This window comes from Phycodurus eques, chromosome 8 (genome assembly GCF_024500275.1).
Source record: "Phycodurus eques isolate BA_2022a chromosome 8, UOR_Pequ_1.1, whole genome shotgun sequence".
Classification (NCBI taxonomy): Eukaryota; Metazoa; Chordata; class Actinopteri; order Syngnathiformes; family Syngnathidae; genus Phycodurus; species Phycodurus eques.
In genome coordinates this window covers 26847534-26870048 of record NC_084532.1, presented here as the reverse complement: position 1 = coordinate 26870048, position 22515 = coordinate 26847534, and the positions used below count along the sequence as shown (strand labels likewise).

The following is a 22515-nucleotide window of genomic DNA, read 5'->3' as shown; positions in this document are numbered from 1 at the left end:
CATGATCAAGTTATGGGAAAAAAATAATAGGAATATTACATACAGGTACATTTCAATAAATTATAATATATTTATTTTATTATAATTAATTGTGTGTGTGTGGGGGGGGGGGGGGGGCATGACGAAAAGACCAGTCATGTCACTTTACTCTCTACACACTGTTTTGACATCAGCCAACCACACCCTTTGGAGCCAACAACCTTTTGACCCTTTCATATTCTGCCCCTCCCTTGGAGAATGTCTCCCTCTTGAGGGTCACCACACAGGCAATCTATAGTCATCTGCAGGCTTCTGTTGTACAATACATTTAGGTATGCCATCTCAGTAAACTGGAATAAATATATTATTTTTTTTATTTATATATTTTTTGATGTACCGGTAAATAATTATTTGCAGCTGTATTATGAATTACCTGCAATTGACGTGTAGTTGAACCTGAAGTGGTCTCGTTGTCAGTCGTTAGTGTACGCTGGTCATGCAGAAAGACAGAAGAGCAACAAGGTTTTTTTTTTTTTTTTTTTTTTTTTTCAAACTTGACAGTCAGCATGTTGACCTGAGCGTCGGGCTGACAAAGCCGCTATAGAGCGCCTCATTGTCAGCTGTGAGAGCGCGCAGGTCACGCAGAGAAAGACGGTAGAGCGAGGAGGGGGGAATTTAAAAAAATTATGTATTTTTTCAATTTATTTTAAGCCAGACTTGACCGCCAGCGTGTGGACAGGTGGCCTTGCACCGGTGTGGCTAATTTAGAGTGCCTCGTTGTTCCGTCGCGGAAAACTAGATGCTCACCTTGTAATGCTCATTAAGCATCATTGTATCGATTTTTTAAAACTTTTACTTAACAACAGCATAAAATGTTTGTAAATGGCTCGTTCATTTTCCTGTGGTTGTTTTTCCGCTCTGTTTTTCTTATTCTCCAGATTTGTGTTTACCTCATTGTGTGCCAGATTACATGAAAACTATTTAACCTAGTTCCACAAACTTTGTGGCGGGATGTGGCATAGGCCCAAAAAAATTTTGCTTTGTTGTTACAGATCTGAATAAAGGTGTGTGTCTGGGAATTTATTTTCACTTTTGTTTGACCTCTCTGAGTGAGTCTTTATGGTGGAATTAGCATAGTCTTTTTCATTTTAACAGTTAAACCTCTGGCTCGCGACAAATTCCGTTCACACACAGCCTTTGTGCCTGCGAGGCAGTAAGTTTCCACCTCATATGTGTATGTGTATTATTGAGCCAGGATTTGGCTACCGAACAATTGCAACTCACACTCCAAGCTCTTCAAATCAGATTTATATTGAGCACAGAGACGGCGGGAGCAAAGTGGGGGTCTGATTTATAGCATGATTAGCTTTACTGCCTTAGCTGCTCCGACATGTAGCTGCCATGTAGACTGTATCTGCATTGGTATAATGATGATGGTGCATAGTTACATTTTGCACCACAGGTTTTATTTCGGAGAGAAATGTGAAATATTTTGGCTGTTTCACACAGAGACCTAGCAAAATTGACGGGCCAGAGTGGTATTGATCTGCCTTTGCTTTTCCTAAAGTAGCCAATTTGTCCCATTTCATGCTTGTGACATTTTTATACACAACCGTGATATGAGGAAAAAAAGGCGGAGGAATGGCTGCAATGGCAGCAACATGAAAAGATGGTGGAATAATGGCTGCTTTTAGAAACGGCTCAAAGGTGGTTTCTCGTACGACCTCCTATGGTGGACAAATGTGTCATCAGTACTGTAGATACAGAACAACAACAGGGAAAAAGCAAAATAATGCCGGCTCTTACAGGTAGTTACAAAAGGGGCTTCTGATATTGCCCCCAAAGTTGGAAAGTTGACGGGTCTAATTCAACTCATTCTGCTTCTGTGGTGTTTCTACAAAACTTTAACTGTAAAACTGCATGTAAAAAAAAAAAAAACGTCCGACATCACAGATCTGTCAATGATGCCTTGGATAAACCACGTTGCTTAACGTGTTGTGATGTGTTGTACACATGTTAGTGTAGGTGTTAGTGTTAGTAAACCTGGTAGTGTTAGTGTAGTAAACCTTATGGTTTACTTTGTCGATTGGTTTGTTGAACCAGAACAGACGCTGAACTGCTAGTTTACATGGAGCTGCACAAATAGATGATAGTTTGGACACCCTCTGCTTTAAAATGTGTTGGAGAAGCAAGACTATATATGAGTTTCATTTGTTCCTTGACCAAGGTTGTAATTCAAAGCACTTGGACCTCAAATCATCTTTCCCGATTGAAATAAATAGAAAATGCATATAATTAAATAGAATGTAAAGAGTTAAGGAGTTCATGCATCGTGATTAATTCATTGCGGCCCATTCTGGTGTGCGTGACTTGGCCATCTGGGTGCAGTATGATTCTGTCATGCAGACACAAACGAAGAAGGCTTCAGTAATATTAGTCGTTCTTTGCAGAGGATAAAGAATATGCGCCTGTGAGTATTGTTATATTGTCTTTTTGCACGTGTTGCTGCTGTTGTGTTCTCGTTGTGTAAAACATCAGGAAGTGGTATTAAACAGCTTGAAGCCTTTATTTTTTTTGGAAGAAAAAGAAGTAGAAGAATTGTTCTCTATCTGCCAAAACTGCTGCTTGTTGTGAAGGGAGTTGAGGTCATACAGCGCTCGTATCCTAAATATTTGCTCATCACTCGTATCTCACAAGGCATCACTGTATTACAGTACACAGCGGTTAACTTATTTTCACACTTCTTTAGTACAGTAAAGATGGTTAAAATACCCGAACCCGAGTAGCAAGCAGCATCTGTTTTCACTCCGTCCAAAAAGTAAACAATATAATGCACTCCGCCGGCGACGCTATTGGTTCTTATGCGGCGATAGCAGAGCAGGCCCGCCGTGTTTGCACAGATCAAGGCTTAGCCAAGATTACCAGAAGGTGCAGGATTCAGAGATGGCCTGTGGACAGAATCTGGTATGCGGAGAGCCCGCCCGACTCGAACCCGTCAACAATAGCGTGTCTATGCAGGCAACCCCGGGAGTTGGGGGGAGGGTCCAAATATGGACAACAGACCGACTCCTTCACAAACTTCAAATTTTCCACTTAAAAAGATGAGAGGCCTGTCATTTTCATGATAGGTATACCTCACCAAAAATCAAAATGAGAAAAACAAAATCCAGAAAATCACATTGTTTGACTTTTAGATCATTTATTAGCAAATTACGGTGGAAAGTAAGTATTTGGTCATCTACAAACGAGCATAATTTCTGGCTCTCGCAGTCCTGTAACTTCTTCTTTAAGGCTGGCTTTAAATAAAGGCGGTGCAACAATGCATGTAGACAGGCAATATAGCAATACTCACAGGCATATCTTCTTTATCCTCTGCGAAAAAACAAAAACTAATAATAATAATAATGGTGGCTTACTGAGTCACTTTAAGTAGTTTTGAAAATCTTGGTTTGTATCTTAATAACTATAATGCCGCCCCCTGGTGACCATGTCACACATACCAGAAGGAGCCACAATGAATTAACCATTATGCACAAACTGTTTAATTATTTACATTATATTTAGTTATGATTATATGTTTTTTGTAAAGAGCAATTTCTAAGAGTGCTATTTCCCTTATTAAAAAACCCATTGCAAAAAAAATAGTTTTTTCGGGGCGGGTTGGGGGGCAGGGTGCAACGGATTAGTGGCATTCCCATTCATTACAATGGGGAAATATGATTTGAGATACAAGCGTGGTCACAGAACAAATTAAACTCTGATCACAAGGCACCATTGTAAAGTAAAACTCCCGGTACTCACTTTTTGAAGTTAACCGACTGACACGTAATTGAGTTACGTAGTTCAAAATAAAACTTAAGGTAAACCACTAAACCTGTATGGCAAATTCTGTCATGCACAGTACAGCAGTTTTTCTTTTCTTTTTTCCAGGAGATTGCTTAGGTAGGTGGAAGTCACGCAAATCATCTCTACGCAATTACTGCTACGGGCATTTTAGTTGTAAAACCTGTTAAGTCAATTTACGTAGCCAGCCTCTTGGTAAACACTGAGGACACCTGAGGCAAGTCGAAGCTATTCGTCAAAGAAGGCTGTGCTACGTTCAAAGTGTCAACTGTAGCTTCTGCTCTGACCTTGCACAGTGTGCGCCCTTGCTTATTAGTCACCTCTTTCACGACACAGTCTGAATCTTGATGAAGCATGTGGAGTTCCTTCCACTGGAACTAAGGGGCCAAAACTTAGGACAATTCCATGGCTCCCAAATTTGTGGGAACAGTTCAGGGGTGGACCCTTCATGTTCTAACTTGTCTGTGTACCATTGCACAAAGTCAATTTTATAAAGACGTGGATGAGAGAGTTAGGTGTGGCTAAACTTGAATTGCCGGCACCGAGTCCTGATCTCAACCCAATAGTGCCAACTTTGCGATGAATTAGAGCAGAGACAAAGAGTCAGACCTTCCCGACCAATATGTGACCTCAGTACCGCGCTCCTGGAAGAAAAAAAAATACAAATTACTATAAACACACTAGTACATAACCTCGTGGAAAGCCTTCCACGAAGATATGTCTCTCTAGCTACAGGATAAAGCGTTTTCCTCGCACGATTGTTCCACTGGCTGAATAACAATCTAAGTCAGGGGTTGTCTTCAGGAACTGTCTGAAATCAGACATGTCCCTGCACGACTGAGCAATCACCAAATGACCATCCATCGACAGACGTTGCCTTCAGGGACAGTCCAAAATCATAGCGTTCCTCACACAACTGCTAAACAATTAAATATCTAACTAGCTTTCCTCACACAACTGCTAAACAATTAAATATCTAACTAGCACATTTTCCCCTAAATACGTGTGCATAGTGTACACATTAATATTTACCTGCATGTATGGTTAACTTATTAAACTGGTTATTTATTTTTACATTTCAAAAATAATACTAAACATTTTCCTGACTTGTTGTGCTGCGTACCATCATTTAGAGTCCTTGTTTGCGTTTGCCACATTGTTGGCACTAAACCCGACACCAATGCTAACGAGCTAACTAACAGCATGCAAACTGCGGGCAAATAAACACGCCCGAAGTAGTCAGAGTGACGCTTCTTTTTTCCAGTGTGGCCTTTTTGTCTTTTATGAGACGCGCATCATTCCTTCCAAGCAACCACTGACATTATTATTTATTTTTTCCACCCCAATGGCTGCCTGGCACACCGTGATTTGTCGAGGTTATTGTGTTGGCCTTTTGGTCAGGCTCTTAATTTAATCAGTGAAGCCCAATTAAGCATCAAAGGTCTGTTGGGGGGGGAATAGAACCACGCTGGGGGACCTTTTGACACCGCATACCGCAGATTGTCTTAGTTTTTAGCGTTCAACTATGTCGGCATTCATAATTATATCAGCGAATGTCAGCCTTTGAGTGTGTCAATGAAAGCTGCGCATGAATTGAAGATTGGCAACTGGACATGAATAAATAAACGGCACGTATGATATGCAGATGTACTATAAACTGTATGGAGATGTGAATGTGAACAAAAGCATAGTCAGCAGCGTTGCATGTTGCAAAAGTGTACGTGGATGAATAAATAGTAAATACGTTGGGAATGAAACAAACACTGCAAGACTAAATAATATGGAGATGGGAATGTAAACAAAAGGCAACAAATATAGTCGGCATCATTAGTGTTGCCTTCATGGACATTCTGAAATCATAACATTCCTCACACAAGCGGTCCATCGTTCTACAAACACTCGTGTAGGGATAATAATAAGCATTTGTTTGAGTGTTGCATTCTATTTAATTCATAAATTTAGCCCTTGGAGTACTTTATGGCCACTGATAGGAAAAAATGACTAATGAGGTACGGCAGCCATCGTGATCCTGTATGGCAGGCGTGTCAAACTCATTTTTGTCACGGGCCACATCGTAGTTATGACTTCCCTCGGAGGGCTGCTACAACTGTGAACCCGTATAAATGAAAGATTACCTCATATACTGTAATTACATACAGTATTCACAACACATTGATGAATAACCAGTTTTGAAATCAGAAGCCTATAAAAACATGTTTTTTGACTATTACATTTTTTTTCAAAGTGGGATTGGTAACAAAATAATGCTTGCAAATATCTCAATGGTATTACACCAGAACACAATGAGCAATTTTGATTTGCTTTCGTGGGCCACATAAAATGAGTGGCGGGCCGGATCTGGCCCCTGGGCCACCAGTTTGACACCTGTGCTGTATGGTGTGCTCCTTCTTTGTGGAAAATGTCCTTTGCGTAGTTCCGATGCAAACCAGATCCATGTCATGTAAACAGTTGCCATATTTCATTATGGAGCTGGCAGCCAGGATCGCTATTAGAACCTGACAAAATATACTTTCCCTTTTCCTCTGAAACATGGTTGAAAGATTAGTCATCCGTGTATTAATGTCACAGGCTTTTAATACATTTGGAAAAGATCTGTCGTACATCATTTGATATTGACAATTATACGGGGGATATTCTTTGCCCAGCTTATACTACTGGTATATGTGCATGGAAAATGAACAATTTACCGTATAAAGGTTAAACAGGATGTTTCCCACAATGCACCGGGGCTGCGGGGCCCTAAAATGTAATTACGTTTATGGCTGTGTTTTATTGTCAAAACAAGTCACGCTTATCACGCTTATCACTGTAATTGTCGCAGTTTAAAGTCTTATAAAGAATTACAGTAGCTAAACATTACACCTAACAACGTCTAGACAATTTAATTTGCGACAACAATGGATAGTACAAGCCAAAATGGAGGGTTATGAATAAAATACATTTCATAGCTACATTTGCAAAGCCAGGTTGCCTTCAAGGACCGTCTGAAATCAGTTTGTCTTTCTGTCCGTCCATAATTATATCATCTTGTAACTAGAGTGAATGGTTTTGTATGGAAATTGTATTGAATCATATTGTATTGTAATGAGTGAATCGTATTGTAACTGCAGCAAATGTTATTATATCATAAATAGAGTGAATTGAATCACGTCATGAATCAATTCTATTGTATCAAAACTGCAGTGAATCATAATTGGAGAGAATCGTATTAACAAGAGTGAACCATGAATCACTTCTATTGTATCAAAACTGCAGTGAATCATAATCGGAGAGAATCGTATTCACTAGAGTGAATCATGTTGCATCATACCTACAGAGAATTGTAAAATAATTGAAGTGACTCGTATAAGCAGTACCGAAAATGGATGGAGGAATCGTGCTGTAAGTGGAGTGAGTCAAACCGTGACTTGGCCTCTGGGTCCCTTTAAACTCTGTTTTACAACATTTGTCATCATTATTTGTATCCCTTTGGATTCTTTGTCTGTAATTGAACATTCGATTTTTTTTTTATTCTTGGTAATTGTAATACTGTATATAGCATATGAGGTTTACTGATATGCATTGGTTTTGTGGAGTCATTGACATGGATTAGTACAAACTCTCAGGAGCCCAGATTCGAACCCCCAATCTCAGAACTGTGGAGCAGATGTGCTAACCGCTTCTCATTGATTCAGATTCCCTTTTGTTATGTTTTATTGTGTTCTTACACAAGTCAAGGCCCCACTGTAGGTGAATGAAGTCGTACATTCAACAAGCCCCGCTCCCAATAGACGGCCCTAAAATAGACGGCGGCGTCTATAAATATGCGCCGATTGTGCTCCCGTTCAGGACTCTTATTTTGGAACATGAACCAGCGTTTTATTTTGGGATGCTTTGAAGATAATCACAGGGAGGGTGGGGGTATGGAATAGCGAGACCCTCAAAGAACAAATGGATGCCTTCCCCTCACTAATCAGGGTGACAAGAGATGCTCGGCAGGTTGCCGCGGAGACCGGAGGACGCTTGGAAACAATGTGTCATTGGCTGACAGTCACAAGTAGGGCTAAAACTAATGATTATTGTGATCGTGATTTTTCAATTAATCGATAAAGGGGGGAAAAAAAACCAACACTTTATTTCCTTTATTCAAAAACAGGACATGATTTCTTCTCACAAAACCACGACTATTTTGGGGGTCTTTTCAATGAAAGTCCTAATACTAAAATAGCGCATCGCTTTAAATATCCTCCACTTAATAAGACTTAAAACATGTCGTAAAACAGACTCGGCCTAATGTTATGTGTCGATTATATAAGCGTGAGTACAAGCAACGTGGGGGGAGAATGATTGGCAATGCGACACCTCGTGAATAAAATCCTTTGCTAATTCACCTTTTTTTTTCTTCCACGGAAAACAGACCACACCGATGCTCAGTGACAGGGCACTTAGTGGTTTGTGTGTGTGTAAAATGGAGGATTCCAGTGAATGCCCTTTTTAGGCAATTAGCTTAATGAAGAGTGAGGCCCTGTAGGGTTACAGTCCACTAATGGCTCTCCAAGGCATGGTGGTACGTAACGTTCAAGTGTGCTGTATTTCATGTTTGATAAGCTTTTGAAGCAGGCATAGTGTATATCACAATGTTTATTTGTTAGTTGCGCCAAAAGTAGGTATATGTGTATTAATATAAACAAACAAAACATAAGGTTTGGACTGTTTTTTATTTTTATTATTCTAACAAAATTACAAAAACAAAGCAACAAAAACATGGCTGAAAGGTTTTGAAAATGAAATACTTTGCCTTCATTTGCCTAGAAAATTAAAGTGTATTATTGTCCCTTAATTCTTCAATTTAAAAAAATCATAAAATAATTTCAATCTACCAACCTACTAACTTCACAACCTACATACCTACCGACCAAGCTACTTAACTACCTATAAGACTATTTACCTAGATCCCTATCAACCTACCTAGCAACCAACCAAAATAACTTACACGCAGGCACAGGGAGAACGTACAAACTCCACACAGGAGTGTGGCCGGAGCCCGGATTTGAACCCAGGTCCTCTTAACTGTGCTAATCAGTGCTACATTGAAATGTCATGTTAAATGGTTGTAAGGTCCAGTTGTCCTGGATCATTCCTTTCACGTGTGCTCCTTCCCAAAAACACTTTCTTGGTGTTTATATTGAAGTGGAACACATGGCTGCGATTGCTAACACGTGAGTGAGTGCACGCTAGAGGCTAACAAAGATGACGTCAGTATTTGAATTGGGTGTAATAAATGAAAAATCCCGTCTTTTAAGGTGCACTCTTCCCGTCTTTTAAGGTGCACTCTAACAAGCTGAGAGGAATTCCTGCAATCTTTTCTCTGAGTCCACCTTAAAAGGGTCAACGAAGTCCGATGACTTTTGGATCGTCGCTCCCATCGGCTCACTTACCGGATGCCAAACATCTGGAGGTTTATAAGCAGGCCTTTGCCAGCGAGAGCAACACAAGTCCTCAGCCCTCGACATGAATCCAGTTCTGGTGACGCTGGCCTGGTCCCTGGTGGTCTCGGTGCGGGGCCAGTCGCCGTCGCACGACCACCGGGACATGGGCTGGGTGAACGGCTTTCGCCAAGGTTTCAGCTTCCAGTGCCCCCACGGCGAGGCCCTGGTGGCCATCAGGAGCTACTTCAGCGCCGCCGACGGTTCCGACCGCCTCTGGTCCTTCGAGTGCCAGCCCACGCCTGAGGGGCTGGGACCCCCCACCGACTGCTGGTGGGACGACATCAACCGTGCAGGCTTGGAGTGGTAGGTGATATTCACGGTGGTCTGTTATTTCTGTGTTGTTTTTCTGACTGTTAATGCAAAATTGTGACTTTTCTTGTTCAAAGCAAAGCAAAGCAAATTTATTTATATAGCGCAGTTCGTACACAAGGTAACTCAATGTGCTTTACATGATTAAAAGCAGTTAAAAACAAAGAAATAAGCAGCTTATAAACATTTAAAATAAAGAAAAAAATACAAGTACAATTCAAACAGCGTACAGTGCAAGAAATATCATTTAAAAGTGGAAAAAAGCATGAGAAAAAAAGAACGTTTTTAAACTGGAATTAAAAACATGCACACTTGGGGATGATGTCACTTCTGTTGGCAACTTATTCCATTGGTGTGCAGCATAATAGCTAAATGCTGCTTCACCATGTTTGCTCTGGACTCTGTGTGCCACTATTTGACCTGAGTCTGTCGATCCCAGAGCCCTACTGGGTTGATATTCCATTCGCATTGCTTTCATGTAGTCAGGACCTAAACCATTTAGTGATTTATAGACCAGTAGCAGAACTTTAAAATCTATTCTAAAGCTGACTGGGAGCCAGTGTAAAGACTTAGTGTAAAGATTTAGAGTAATATGCACTGACCTCTTTGTTCTGGTCAGAACCCGAGCTGCGGCATTCTGAATGAGCTGCAGCTGTTTAATGCTCTTTTTTGGGGGGTCCAGTCAGAAGACCATTACAATAGTCAAGTCTACTTGACTGGATGAGTCAAGTAGACTTGCAAGGATGAGCTTCTCCCGGTCTCCTTAGCACATGCAAGCCTTCACTCTGGTTATGTACAGAAAAAAAGAAATTCTCTTTGTTCTTACAATTTTATTGTCTTAAAATGTTCACCATCTTAATTGCTGCAATGTTCAATTTTGATCTTATTTTTGGGTTGTTCTTACATTATTCTTGTTATTCTTATTAAATAATTACATAATATGAAATGTTTTACATATTTTTCCTCTCTGTTTTCTCGTAAAATTGCGACTTCTCACAAAGGAACTTTTTCCTCGTAAAATTAAAAGAATTTTTCTGTCATCGCTATCACTTAAGTTACAGGTTTTTGCTGTCGCTGATATAACTTTATTCTTCTGAAGTTAGATGTTGACTTTTTTTCTCGCAGGTTTGCAACTTCACTCCTGTAAAGTTACACGTCTTTTATTTGTGGGAAAGTATGAAGCTCGTTTTGACGGCCCTCCGGAGGCTGCATTTTTTATTTTTTTATTTTATTAGCCACATGCCACATCGTAGAGTGTGAAAACATTTACTGAACCAAGGCACATATTTTACATTCGAAAAATCCCACCGCACACAGTTTTTTTTTTTTTTTTTTGAAGATCTCAACCAGGGTTGACTTTACCTCTCTTCTATTTCCGTCGATTTTGTACGTCATGTCATCATCCGCAGAGGTTGAAAAAACCTTTTGACAAAGTAAGGAGTAGAAAGTACAGATATCTGTTTTCAAATGTAGAGGGTAAAACTAAAAAGTCATCAGAAAAATAAACACTCAAGTACAGTACAGATACCTGAGAAATTACTTAAGTACAGTATAAAAATTATTCGTACTTTGCACTATTGGGAATGACAGGTTTATGGTGATGGAAGTTACAGTTACAACAAAAAGATTTAAAAAAAATCATCTTTTAACTTATGTGAAATGTCAGCAGTTGCGCAACAATCCGTGAATGAACCTCGAGCGAAACCGCTTTTCAGGGCCACAGAAGTTTTTTCTTGTGTCGTAAAGTTGAACTTCCGATTTACTGCCTCCCAGTTGATTTGATTCAAAGGCAAACACTCCATTAAGCGGCACATTTACTGAACACTAACATAATCCAAGTCTGCTGTTCGAATTAACGCTGTGGGGGTGGGGTGGGGGAACGTTTAGTAGAACGTGTTGCCATGACAAATGTCTAAGCATGCCCAAACCACCCCCCCCCCCCGCCCCCACCAGCCCCTTGGACCTCAACGTTCCCTACATGTGTTACACTGAAAAATAAATAAATAAAAAACAGTACAAAAGTAGAACAATCTGGAATTTAGGCCCCTGAAAGAAAAAAATAAATACTGGTACTTCAAACCATCATCTCACGATACTTCAGCATGGTGAGCGTCCGCATTCTGAACACCATGAGTGTGTAAGTGTGTGGCCCTTCACTTCAGATTTTTCTGTAGATTTTTTTTTTTTCTGTGTCACCACTCAAAGAGTAAACAATGTGACTGACAGGAAAACCAGGGAGGGAGAACATTTTCTTTCTAATCATTTAACCAAAATGAAATAAATATTGTATATGAAAATTATATTAAAACAATTCATTAACAAAAAACCAAAAAAAACAAAAAAAAAACAAATGAATGACAATATTTGGAGGTAATACCATATGTGTGGTCTGGCCAATGAATTGTTCCCACCTTTGTCTTTGCAGGACTTCTAAGTGCACCCGTAACGGCCTGGTGGCGGGCGTACAGAGCAAGTACTTTGAGAGCGTCCTGGACCGGGAATGGCAGTTCTACTGCTGCTACCATAAACGCCGATGTCCATACTCCTGCATGTATGTATGCAGATATTCGGGGGAATATTTGTATGTGCTTTTTGTGGAAAAACTTGAGGTCGAGTACCTTAGTGTTTAGAATTTTTCTGACGGCAATAGAGTTTATTTGCGATAATTCTCAAGGGAAAATGACATCAAAATCGAAAAAATGGTAGATTAAATATGCTTCAGGATTCAATTGCGTTCAATTTCCGAGCGTTCACTGTATTAACTATCATAAAATGTTACCTAAAATACGACTCCCAATAGGGTTTTTAAGTTTTATGACAGCGATACATTTTATTTGCTTTAACTCTTCTTTGGAAAATTATATTCAAATCCCGAAATTGGCTTCTGGAACATCAATTTCTGAGGGTTCACTATGTGAATTATGATAAAATGTTACTTAAAACATTACCCAGCGAGTGTAGAAGTTTTATGATGCCGATGCGTTTTAGTTGCAGTTATTCCTATTGGTAAAATTACATAAATAATCTGAAAAATTGCAGCTCAACTAGGCTCCAAGAGTGTATTGTGTTCAATTTACAAGGATTCACTGTATCAATTATGATGAAATAGTCCTTAAAACATTACTCAGTTTCAAAGCTGTATGAATGATGCTGATACCGTAAATTCAATCTGCTTTAATACTTGTAAAGAAAATTACGTAGAAATCTGTAATTCTGAGGTTAAATAGGCTCCAGGCTTAAATTACGTTTAATTTCTGGAAAGAAAACATGATAAAATAAATGGTATTTGCTTTCATTCTTTTTGGGAGAAGGTTGTTGAAATTCAAAAAATTCTATGGTGAATAGGTTCCTGGAGCATCGTTTCCTGGGTTTTCACTGCTTTATTTATAAGTTACTTAAAGTCCTACCAAGACAGTTTTTCAAGGTTTTATGACGGTGATACAATTAATTTGCTTTAATTCCCCTGGGTAAAAGTGCATTCAAATTGGGGGTAAGCAATATTGTTGTATCTCTTTAGTTTGTTAACCAAAATATTATCGCTACGCTACTAAGGCCTTGTAACTTTCCGTGGTGCTAGCAAGTTTAGCCAACTAAGCTAATGGGGCTAGCTACATGCTGTGGTCAATTACCGAACGCCTTAATTATGGATACTCCACTAGCGTGTTGTCGTTTTCATTACAGGAAGACCAATGACATTCCGGAACAACACCAAGAAGAGGGCGAGCTGGTTGTTCCCAGCTACGGCTACTTCATCCGAGGAGCTCAGACCACCTTCAGCGGAGTGCTGAGGTCTGTCTCCAGCGGCCCTCTGAACTTCTTGGTTGTGTCTTTGCCAAACTCACAGTGTTGTCTTGTTGTTGTTTGCCTGCAGGGATCGCCAGTGGAAGTACATCCTGTGCAGGATGACCGACTTCGACTGTGAATTTGAGAATTTATAGACACGTCCAAGAAACACGTCATATTTACCTGTTAGATAATGACAACCATGTGGTTCGTGCAGTTACTTTTTATGGGCCAACCACAGGCCCGTATAATCCACATTTACTTGCATGCACATAAAAATCTAAAAACGTTAAAAGAACAATTGTCATTAAGTTGTGGTCAGTTACAGGAAGTCCCATTCACGTATGTTTGACGACTATACATATATTGTTCTTTAACCGAAAGATTAAAAGTGTCACTTTTTTGTCATTCAATTGTGTAGGCTTCTTTATCCCGTGTTATGTGGATTTATTTTCTCCCACCAAATCATACAAATAGTCCAAGCATTTAAAACTCAAATTGCCCCCTTTTAGTGTTTCTCGTTCAAGCGAAAACTCCAAAAATCTAACTAAATCGGACCAAATCAAATGGTTATGATTTTAAAGGATTCTATCCCAAATGCTCCTCCTATTGGGAGGCATCTGAGATTGCTTCCTCGAAACCACTTTGACCGGCTTCTAAGAGCTCAACTCTCGAGTCCCTCCCGAATGACCGAGGTACTCACCCAATCATTTTAGATGATCCCAAATATCCTGCGAATGACCCAGGCTTTGGCACATAACTTCAACAGACGGACTGGACTGGTGGTTTGGACTCGTGGCGGGGAAATCTCTGACCTTCCGACATTTAGGCCATTCCCATGCCAGCTGGGAACCATAGACCCCCAGTTTGTCCAAGGAACAGGAGTTAAGGGCCACAGCAATGAAGGAAGGAATCTGGGACGCATTAAAACCCAATTTAGCGTCCCAAACCTGAGTTTGTCTTGCTCACAGGGGTAGCAGTCTGAGCAGGGTAGCCCTGACTTCTCACTCCGATAACTTCCAGTTCCACTGGGAGAAAACCCACGAGGCGACTCTCATGCCAGCTGTAAAACATGGACCCTCTGGTGTATCCTAGGTCTACAAGTTAACAGCCCAAGAAAATAACTTGGTGAGTTATTCAAGAGGACATTTGGGGTCCTGAACTTGAACTTGCCAGAGTCACCTAGTTCCACCGCGAGGACACAAAGGCGTTCTCAGACGAGCTTCAAGACATACACCCTCTAGTGTGTCCAAGGATTGAGAAGAAATTAGCAACTCAATAAAAAGCCATTTGGGGTCCTGAACTTGTCTGAGTTGTAGGTAGCATTTGTTTGAGCAGGGTGGCCCAGACTTTTCTGTCTCTGGCCCCCTTCTGGAGTTCCACTGGGAAGACATCAAGGCCATACCCAGGCCAACTGTGAAACATAGTCCCTTCGGTGTGTCCTAGGTAGGGGAATTCAGGGACCAAGGAAGAAAGGAAGGAATTAGCGACCCGATAAAAAGCCCATTCCAATTAAAACCCCATTTGGCGTCCTGAACCTGAGCATTTTTCTAGTTGTAGGACTGTAGTCTGAACAGGGGTAGCCTACGAAAAAGAAGTTAGGAAGTCAAGCTGACACTTTGTTGGCTTTCTCTTTTATCTCACTTGTTCTAGATAGGACTGACAGCTTTCTTGACCGGCCTGGTCCAGCTCCGAAGTGCAATTTACAAAGTCATTTAGAGGATACAATGAACTGAGCGCGCCTAGTGGGCCCTCTTGAGGAGAGTGCCGGGTTCTGGGCCAGCTGCTTCTCAGCACTGTTTGTTTACGGCAGCTGCCGTCTCGGGGCTGAGGGCCAAACACCGCCGCACTGGGCTGTCCCTTGCGCCACCGAACTGCAGACCCGCGGCGAGCCACACGCCTGCTGAGTCCCCCACCAAACCCCCACCCCCTAGAGACCCAAAGTCACTTGGCCCAGTGAGAACTTTTCTTGTTCTTTTGAGCCATCAATCTATGTCTTTCTGCTCCTTGGCCGGCAAACATTTAGTTCTCATGGTGTGAGTAAGGGTCCGAGGGGAGTCTTGTTTGGAGGAGCCCAAGTGGGTCAGCACCATGCTGCTTGACCCCCCCCTGCCCCCGGGGCCTGCCTGTTTATTTTAGGGATCCTCCGGCCACGACGAAAACAGCTGCTTCTTTTTTTCAACCGCAGCGGGGCAGCCCTGATGGTTAGCCACAATTACTTGGCTTGTAGAAGCAACAGCAACCAGTGCATTGCTCAAGGAAATATAGAAATAATTTCTGGATTTACAGGTTTTAGTTGCTGTAAGTTAACCAGGTAATTCGCTAGTTAGTTTGAGTTTTAGTTACATAGCCGACTAGTTGGCTAGACTGGATTACACGGAAATACATGAGCAATGTACCAAGGAAATGGTTTTGGTTGACATAAATTAGCTACAGTAGATAACTTGTTAGTCAATAAGATTATGCAAAACAAATAACCAGTTTTGTGAGAGAGTGGTAATTTGGTAAGGTTAGTTAGCTAGCTAATTACATACCTAGTTTGTCAATTTTTTGTTGGTTAACTATCTAGCTGGACTCAGCAATAATACATAACCAATTTCTACTCTGACTCAGTCAGTCAGTTCGTTAGTGAGTCTGTTGATTGCAGGGTTAGGGCAAACAACCACTTTCTAGAAGAAGAGGTTACTGGTTTGAGTCATTTCGTCAACTCTTAGGATTATGCAAAAAATATACATCTTAGTTTGGTAGTTAGTTAGCAATCCATCTGGCTGGATCAAGCAGAAATATGTGTAGAAGTATCCATGTTGGGTTCATTGAAAACGAGATTGTCCTTAGGTGTGAGTGTGAATGGTTGTTTTGTATACGTGCACCGTGATTGGCTGACAACCAGTTCAAGGACGGGTGCACCGCTCCCCCGGCACTTGAGGGACCGGGGTACCCCTCCCTCCATCCTCGACGTCGTGAAAATCTGGCCGTACAGACACACGTAAAGTCAGCAAATTGACTCTTGAGGAGTGAAGAGGACTCTTGTATTAGCACTAGACTGCAAATGATGTGATGAGGACACACTGCACCTTTATTAACCTTCTCTGCGCCCACGCACGCACACAAACGCTCACCGGCTGGCACACGTTCCTGTTCCTGTCCCTCCCATATATCCCACGCACTCCATTGTGATCACCCATAACGTTACAGCATGTTCCTGCTGTGCGACTTGTCTCTGCACGTGGGAGGGTGCCAGCCTTCTAACATCATCATCTCATATTCAAACCTTTGTTTTTTCATGGATTGCATGGGGAGTAATGCCAAGATGATTTTTTTTTATAAGTTAAAGCAACAGATGACCCAGGCCAAAAAAAGCCGAAACCTTTCTACTTCTCATGTCGACGATGACGAGTGAAAAGGGCACTAGCTGACAACTGCGTGCTACTAGTCCTACTTAGTGGCATTATAACATTTTCCAAGTTAACATCACTGATAATACCAACGGGAACAACAAGAAGCGAGCGAGCGATTCGGTTCTTGGTGGCTGATGGGGGTAATAGCGTGAGTAGCACATCAGCGCTTGGGCTTCAGACAGGAGCACATGCTTGACGGTGCGAGAAGAGCTTTTGTTTTGTGTGCACACAATACTGTCAGAGCTCTCAGATTAACGGCAGCGCATCGCTTTCACGCTGGCTGCCTTCACCGCTCACCCCTTCGCCGCCGCTTTTCCCGCGGCCCGCCGTACACGCTGACGCCCGCTGAGCGGCCCAAGGAAAGCTATTTATTCCATATCTTTGATATCCAGTCTGAGGTCCGTGTAAGTACTAGTACACTTTTTGACCTCGTTGGTAAGACTATTCAGTTAGTACAATGATTGTGTCTTACGACTAGTTCACTTCACTCGGGCTTAGGAAAACTACATGCTACTAGTGAGGCATGTTACAACTATTACTACCAGTGAAGCGTTAGATGTGATGTCGTAGAATTTCATCATGTCACAAGTAGCACAAGTTGTCAACTAGTGCACAGTGTCGCCACACTAGTAATATGTAATTGTCCAACTAGTTTGTCTTTGTCCTTAGTCATAAGAAAATTCAATGCACTAGTACTGACTCAAGCGCACTAGTAGAATCAGTCTTGTAACATATTTCCCACTGCTAGTGCCAATTTCGACCTACTAGTACACAATTAAACCGACTAGTAGACTACGGTGCTGCACTAGTAACACTACTAGACCCAACTAGTAGCACCAAAATCCCAAAGTTGTTCCACTAGTGTGCAGAAATGCCATACAGTAGTGGAAAAAGATTACTTGTAAGGCAGTGCGTGCTAGTCCTTCTACTCGTGTGCTGAATTGTCTTACTATTGAGCTACGGAGCGAACTCGCACCTGGACCTTAAGCTGGATATCGAGAATACCGAATAACTGCTCATTTAGTCATTTCGGATGAGCCATTTCGGGGCCATAAAGCGTCTCATTTTCCCTGCGACATCTCAGACGTGCAACAATGAGGCTTTTGTGGCCCAAACGGGAAGCCTGGGAACCGGAGGAGCGGCCGGCTCACCTTACGCCGTCCTCGTTCCCACAATGCACTGTGGCCCCAGCCCCGCTTTTTTTTTTTTTATTATTATTATTCCTAACCCTAAATCTCCTCCACCGTGTTATTACCCGACACCCCAAGTTTGACATCACGAGTGCAGTGTGTAAACACCAGCGCGGAGCTCCCTCCTGAGATTTCCCAGCGGACATTCCCATCTCGCTTGTGTTTTTCCTCCTAAAATGACACGGAGAGAAAAAAGGGACCATCCCGTGGCAATAGTTTTCCTTATTTAAAGTCTGTACGCATTTAAAATAACTTATTTACATATTGATTGTCTACTTACCTCTAATATATCATATTTACATCACAATTAATGCCCTATCCACATATAATGGACCATACTAACAGCATATTTAAGGTCTATAAACATCAAATGTATCATGTTTACATCTAATTTAAAGTCTTTATATTATGAATGTAACATATTTACATATTTAATGTAAACCTCTACTGTACCAAAAAATGCAGTACGGTGGTATTTAATTCGTTCCGTGACTCGAAACACTCAATCTCAAATCTTCTTTCCCTATTGAAATGAATGGAAACGGCATTAATCTGTCCCAGCCTCCCAACCCCACCCAAAAAATAAATATATATATATATATTTGTAATGTTTTTCAAAAAGACAAATATCACTCTCTATTGTACTTTGTAAAAAGAAAGTAACAACGGAATTAAATAGACTAACGAAATGAAACCGTTTTTGCCACATTTTTTGCCTGAATCAAATGGACATGGTGCTGCTCCTTATGGTGTGTGCACCTTGGCCACCTGGAAGCAGTATAATACAGACATACCATTCTGTACAAGGAGAGGTATCAGCTCCTCCGTAAACCAGTCATAGTGTCATTTTCCGCAGAGGATAAAGAATATATGCTGTGAGTATAGTTATATTGTCTGTTTAAATATCCGTGGCTTAAAGGGTAAAACACCCCAACACTAATGCTATTATTCATTAGCCTGTCTATGGCAATTCCCATTATGTGTTAGCATTAAGTTATGGTCGTGTAAACATACCTGTAAGTTGTTAGTCGGGGGCTCAGTTAATTGGCTGTGTTATTTCCATTTTTATTAAGTTATGTAAACATACAAATAACTACTTGGTTCGTTTTTGGTTGGTTGTTGTTGTTTTTTTTTAAAGTTACTGTCAAGTAAACATACCTGTAAATAGTTAGTCGGCTGGTCATCCAATTAGTTAATTAGTTCTGTGGTTGCCTGTTCTTGTTGTTTCCGTTTTTATAGCAGTCGTGCAAACACACCTGCCATTAATCAATCTTTTATTTCGTTAGTTTTTTGGTTATTTATAGTTAGTTGGTTGGTTGTTCTTGTTTCTATTATTTTTTTTTTTTACTGTTGTGTAAACATACTTCTAAATAATTACGTGGTTGTTCTCGTTAATTCCCATTGTTTTATTCGGTGGTTTCTGTGTAAACATGCTAGTCAGTTGGTCTGTCAGTTAGTTAGTTAGTTAGACGGTAGGTAGGTTGGTAGGTAGTTTGTGATTGGCTAGTGTTCCTGTTTTTACAACATTGTCATGTAAACATACTTAATTAGTCAGTCCTCCAGTTCGTTAGTTAATGACTTGGTTTTATTGTTCTTGTCATTCCCGTGACATTGTTGTCATTGAAATGACCCAGTAATCATTTTGTTAAGTCAGTTGGTTTGTTAGTTAGTTAGTTTTTCATTTGTGTAATTCCGAAATCTGAGTTCTCACAATGACAAACACAGTGCAACATTATCATCGGTAGCATTTCCTTAAATCTTCTTGAGCCTGCACCACCAAGTTTGGTGGGAATCGGTCCTTACCAAACGCAACACATAATGACACGTATGTGCGCACACATAATAAGTATGTGTGTGCGTTGCATACATGAAGATGTCTTCGCGCCTGCGTGCCGTAAACACTCATTTTAACATGCGCGGCTCACGGTGAAAGCGTGTTGCTTGCTTTTCCTCCTCGCTACCCCGGCAGTGTGCTGCAATCCCAGCACATGAGACAAGATCAACACCACAGAGGCTCTTTCTCACGTCCACGCACTGTCTCTCTCACTCTCCCTCTCTCTCTTGGTGCCACCAGCAGCGTGTCATGGAAAAGTACTGCAGCAGCAGCAGAAGCAGAAGAAGCAGCACCAGGGAGGGCCGTCGACAGCCATTTATCAGACGGCCTTGGCCGCACGCATAGCCGTTCGCACAATAAAAAAGATAACCCGGCCAGCTTCTGTCCTTCCACAGTCAGACGTCGTTATCTGGGCCCTGAGGCGGGGTCATCGGACAGATATTTGTTAGTGCCTTGCAACTGGAGCGGAAAGCCATTAGAGGACGAGATTGACGAGGCAGCTCAAGGATGGCCAGCGCGCAATGCAAATGGACAGTCGCGCAACAGCACTGTGCACAGGTCGAACCAAACGTGGAAGCACGGAGTACGAACATAGAGGAATGCTACCAAAAGTGCAACCATTTGGAGTACAACCAAAAATGTTCTGGGGGAAAAAAGGGCCTCAAAATTCACACAAAACTTGGAGTTCAAACAGTCGTCATGAGTCACGACCTGACGTCATCACATTAGTTACTCGGTTTGTTGGCTGGTAGTTCCATTTTAACATACCTGTGAAAAAAAAAAAAAAAAAAAAAAGGTTGTCGTGTAAACACTAACTTGGTTAGATAGCTTTTTAGTCTGTTACACACAAAAAAAAACAAGCTTAATTTAACAAGGTTTGTGTGTAAATATCTACTACCTTGGGTTAGTTAATTCACTATGCAAATGAAAAACATTCCGATTTTCACAAGGTTGACATGTAAACATACCATTGTAAACATTCCTTTTTTTTTTTTTTTTTTTTTTTACAAGATTGATGATTGAATTTACTATTATTTAGTTTGTAATTTAGTTATTTACTCACAAGCAAAAAACACTCCCCTTATTACAAAATTTTCAGGTAAAAAAAAAAAAATACTGCTGGATAGTTAGTTACACAAACAAAACAAGCACAGATATTGAACATAACATTTTGAGTAGATGATATACAGATGGTTAACTACTCCGGGATTCCCGTCCCTGGCGCACACCACCAGCCTAACCGCCGCTCGTATTTTAGCTTAGCCACGAGGACCTTGCCTCAACCTTGACAAAGCCTCACCATTTAAATAAAGTAAATAGCAGCAGGCCTAAAATGGAGTCCTGTGGGACACCTGTCACTGACACATAGTGCCAGTATAATATTACCCTTTGCAAAGACAGTATGTAGATGTACTGTAAATGTACCTCATAAATCCCATCAAGGAAATGAAGGATTTGTCTGACACGGGTTGGTGTTACTTTGGAGTAGTTTTATTTTGCCAATGAATCGATTATGTACATCCTATTTGCTCATTAATTTGTTAAAGGAAGACAAAGTGACAGACACAAATATAGTAAATAAATATAGGCTTTATCGGTGGTTATATAATCCTGACTTAAGATGTCAGACTGTGTAAGAGACAGACAAGCGCTTCTTGTTTTCAAAGAGTAACTCGTAAATATCGGCTTTATCAGTGGTTATATAATCCTGATTTAAGATGTCAGACTGTGTGAGAGACAGACAAGCGCTTCTTGTTTTCAAAGAGTAAAATTTTTTCGGAGCATCACATGCTAAAATCAACAGAGAGAGCTGAACAACGGAGAGGAAATGATTATGAAGGTGGTGAAAATAGTAACAAAAAAACATGCTTGCGTAAACATAAGACAATGTATTCTATAATGAATCTATAATTCAAAGACTGATTCTAGCATTTTTTTAAGAACACGGTATGGATAAGTATTTAGTGAACTTTATTTATCTTTGACCAAACGTGTTCGTGTACACATTTTAGACAAATTATTGCGTAACTGCGTTTGCAAAGAACGTAGACAATTTAGTCTTTATCCAAACAAATGTTGTCGTAATCATCAAAGACAATTTAGTCTATAATGGACCTAACGTACGGCTTAATGTCAACGCTGAAGACCATTTGAAGCTTGCAATGATTGTAGCAGTTAATTCACGATGACTCAATTCATTCAATTAAATCCATGATGAATAAACTATCAGTAGCTTTTGATAGCTTACGTTTTGTTCTGTGGTAGTCTCAGATAGGCAAGACTTTTTTTTTTTTTTTAATCTGGTGCTGAGAACGAAGTGCTTCCCATTGTGTTGAAGGGTCGAGTGTGAGGAAAAGTGACTTATCTGCACCCTTGAGAGGGTTACCTTGTCTTTATTTCTATTTGTTTTTGTAAACCCGAGCCCTGATCATGTGCGTTTACTGTGTACTCACAGGCAACATGTCATCTATGTCAACACGCTGACTCAATACACGCGCTCTGACATGTTTTGGACTAAACAATGCTGATTGACTTGCAGGCTTTTATGGAAATGCGGCTGTTTTTTTCATCATACCCAGATATTTTCACTGCCTTATTAAGTGACAGGAGTTGCTCTCTGACTGGTCAGAGCCGGTCGGTAGATGAGTGTGTGTGTACGTATGTATGTATGTATAAATAAATTCGTGCAA

The 22515-nt window shown here is 40.8% G+C and overlaps 1 protein-coding gene across 1 annotated transcript; it reads left to right on the top strand.

The window, feature by feature from the left end:
• The first annotated feature begins 9168 nt into the window (after positions 1–9168).
• dpt (dermatopontin) lies at positions 9169–13816 on the top strand. The gene is made up of 4 exons (XM_061684123.1): positions 9169–9614; positions 12046–12171; positions 13302–13409; positions 13492–13816. The coding sequence occupies exons 1-4, from the start codon at positions 9334–9336 to the stop codon at positions 13556–13558; spliced, it is 582 nt and encodes a 193-aa protein (XP_061540107.1). The 5' UTR covers positions 9169–9333; the 3' UTR covers positions 13559–13816.
• Positions 13817–22515: the final 8699 nt, after the last annotated feature.